Here is a 2,271-nt window from a genome sequence, read left to right as displayed (position 1 = left end):
GGCTTTCGTTAATGCGAATTTGAAATTACACCCTAGACCACAGTGGCTCGAACGAGTTCCTCACAAACCATAAAACGAACTGTCCGAAAAAAGTTCCTGTCCTTTTCCCTGTACGCCTTGAGGTTGTCACCCATAAAACCAACTAAGAAAGTGGTTCACCATCGTCAGGTCCGTTGTCGGCTGTTTGAGCATTGCGACAGACATTCTTTGTTGGAAACAGGACGGAATCGAAATATGTGCGGCCCCTGCACAGATCTCCTCGTTTGAGGCGATGTAATTCGACGTGAACTCGGAACCCTGTGTCAACTAGGTCTGACAGACATACGGTGAGCTCATGAACTCTCGACTAACCCTAACTGTGTGGGATCTAACCACTTCGTTTGGTGGGACAGACACTTCTTCCACATGTCCTATAGTTCCCTTATGAGATTACTTAACCAGGGGCAGTGATTTTTTGCCTTATCTCAAAGGACATGCCGAAAGAAGTGGTCCCCCAGGGGAGGACAGGTGTAATACAAACGGCAGCAATACCTGATTATTATGAAAGTAATATCAATCTCAGTCAGACGGCAAGACTTCCATTAGATGCATCCTACCTGGATCACAGACATGGCAATCGTCGAATTCCGGTCTTTGCGGGCAGAATGTGACCCAGTCAGCGAATGGACTTGAGTCCAGTAATTGACCATTCGGTGAGAACGCTCCGACCAAGTCAGTTGTGCACACTGAACAGCCGGTTTGCCCGGTCCAGTCCCAGTAAGGCAGAGCGAAGTTGTCTCCATCCCGTTTGGAAAAAGGATCCGTAGGCAGCGGGTTCAACCTGCCCAGTTCTTCCTCCACAAAAAGCACATAGGCACGATGCCAGGTAGGAAAGCCTGGGCCCTAAAATTTTGGAAAATCGTATAGCGCTGTGTGTACTTCGATCACTTCGCTAGCACTCATACACCCGACAGACTGAAATGGCATTAGAGCAGACTACTTCTAGTAGCCCAGCGGGAAAGGGGAAAACGGTATTTTGTGAAATGTTTTGAAGCAAAGAGGATCGGTCACGTGTATAAGGCTGCACTGCATCTTTAGTAACAAAGCAACCTGAAAGTCACAGAACAGATACTATCCGCGGACAGTCCTGGATCGGTGAAAATGACGGTTCCGGATTTCGGAGTCCCAAAGTCTCGAGGAGAAGGCAGTAGGTGGGGACGTATAAAGTGTATACTTAAAGTCACTGAGTTTTTTGGAAAAGATACATGAAATTAGAGATTTTTACTTTCAGTTTTATCCGGACCTGAAAATTGATCAGTGTGTACCAGTTTTATGCATACCAATTGCACTGAGTAGTTGCTGCATCATTTTGTGGTCAAACTCGAAGATCACGGAATGTTCTCCCAGCACCGAGTCATGAATTTGGTCCTACAAGCAACGCTTTTAGTTATTCTGTAAGTCCATTTCTGACACACGAGAATCCCTTTCCCTTTGGAGTCCCCAAGAACGAATGGAATGAGACCGCCCAAACATGAATAAGTGTTCTGAACTGTCACATAACCATTAGCCACCAGGTGAAGGCTTTCAATGCAAAACTTACTTTGTGAGCAAAATCAAGTTTCTGTTGTCTGGGATCACATTTTGACTGCCAGATTGAACTCATCGTCAACGTGCTTCTCGAAGCATACACATGCAAGAAGACAAAGTAGTCGTAGACCGATGGAACTTGAACCAACTGAATAGTTCTCAAATTTGCCGGATCCCCATTGAGACTGGTGGAAATATTGAGAGCAAGCCACTCGGTCATTGGTGTTCTCTTGGACAGACTGATGCGGTCACGAAATTGGCGTTGTTCCGCTACGCTTAGGGTGAGTACATTCTGACGAACACGGGTCGGGCGACGGATCGTACAGTTGACTCCGGTCCATCCAGTCTTGCACCGGTGGCATGCAAACCCTTTGAAGTTTCCCTAAACAGGTGGAAATGATGATGCACTTGGGATAAACACAATCAGGAGTTGTGGGATACACCCCTACAATCTAAGTTCTCAGCTGATCGCAAGAATCGAAAGTGGACTTCCAAACGGAAGAGATCAAAAATAATGTGCTTTTCTGTATTGGTAATTCCCAACAGCTGCCGCGGAGCCGCAGGTGGCCCCTGAAAACGAACTTTTCTTTGTTGTAGTCAGGGTTTACTGTCTCCTAATCAGAAATCTCTCTTTGAGATATTTTACTTGTTGTATGATACTTTCCGAATACTACAGAACGTCTTCAATTGATACGAAAAAACGTT

The 2,271-nt window shown here is 45.8% G+C and overlaps 1 protein-coding gene across 1 annotated transcript in view; it reads right to left on the bottom strand.

Annotated features, from left to right (window-relative positions):
• The window catches only part of T265_06080 (hypothetical protein), a gene marked incomplete at both ends in the record, with an annotated part of 7,926 nt that extends 6,140 nt beyond the window's left edge, over nucleotides 1-1,786 (bottom strand). The window contains 2 exons of the mRNA XM_009171258.1: nucleotides 597-882; nucleotides 1,580-1,786. Coding sequence (XP_009169522.1) covers nucleotides 597-882; nucleotides 1,580-1,786 — 493 coding nt within the window. The remainder of the gene's footprint in view (nucleotides 1-596; nucleotides 883-1,579) is intronic.
• Between the last annotated feature and the right edge of the window lie 485 nt (nucleotides 1,787-2,271).

This window comes from Opisthorchis viverrini, assembly GCF_000715545.1.
Source record: "Opisthorchis viverrini unplaced genomic scaffold opera_v5_134, whole genome shotgun sequence".
Classification (NCBI taxonomy): Eukaryota; Metazoa; Platyhelminthes; class Trematoda; order Opisthorchiida; family Opisthorchiidae; genus Opisthorchis; species Opisthorchis viverrini.
The sequence above is the reverse complement of the archived record's forward strand: the minus strand, read 5'-3'. Positions and strand labels throughout refer to the sequence as shown.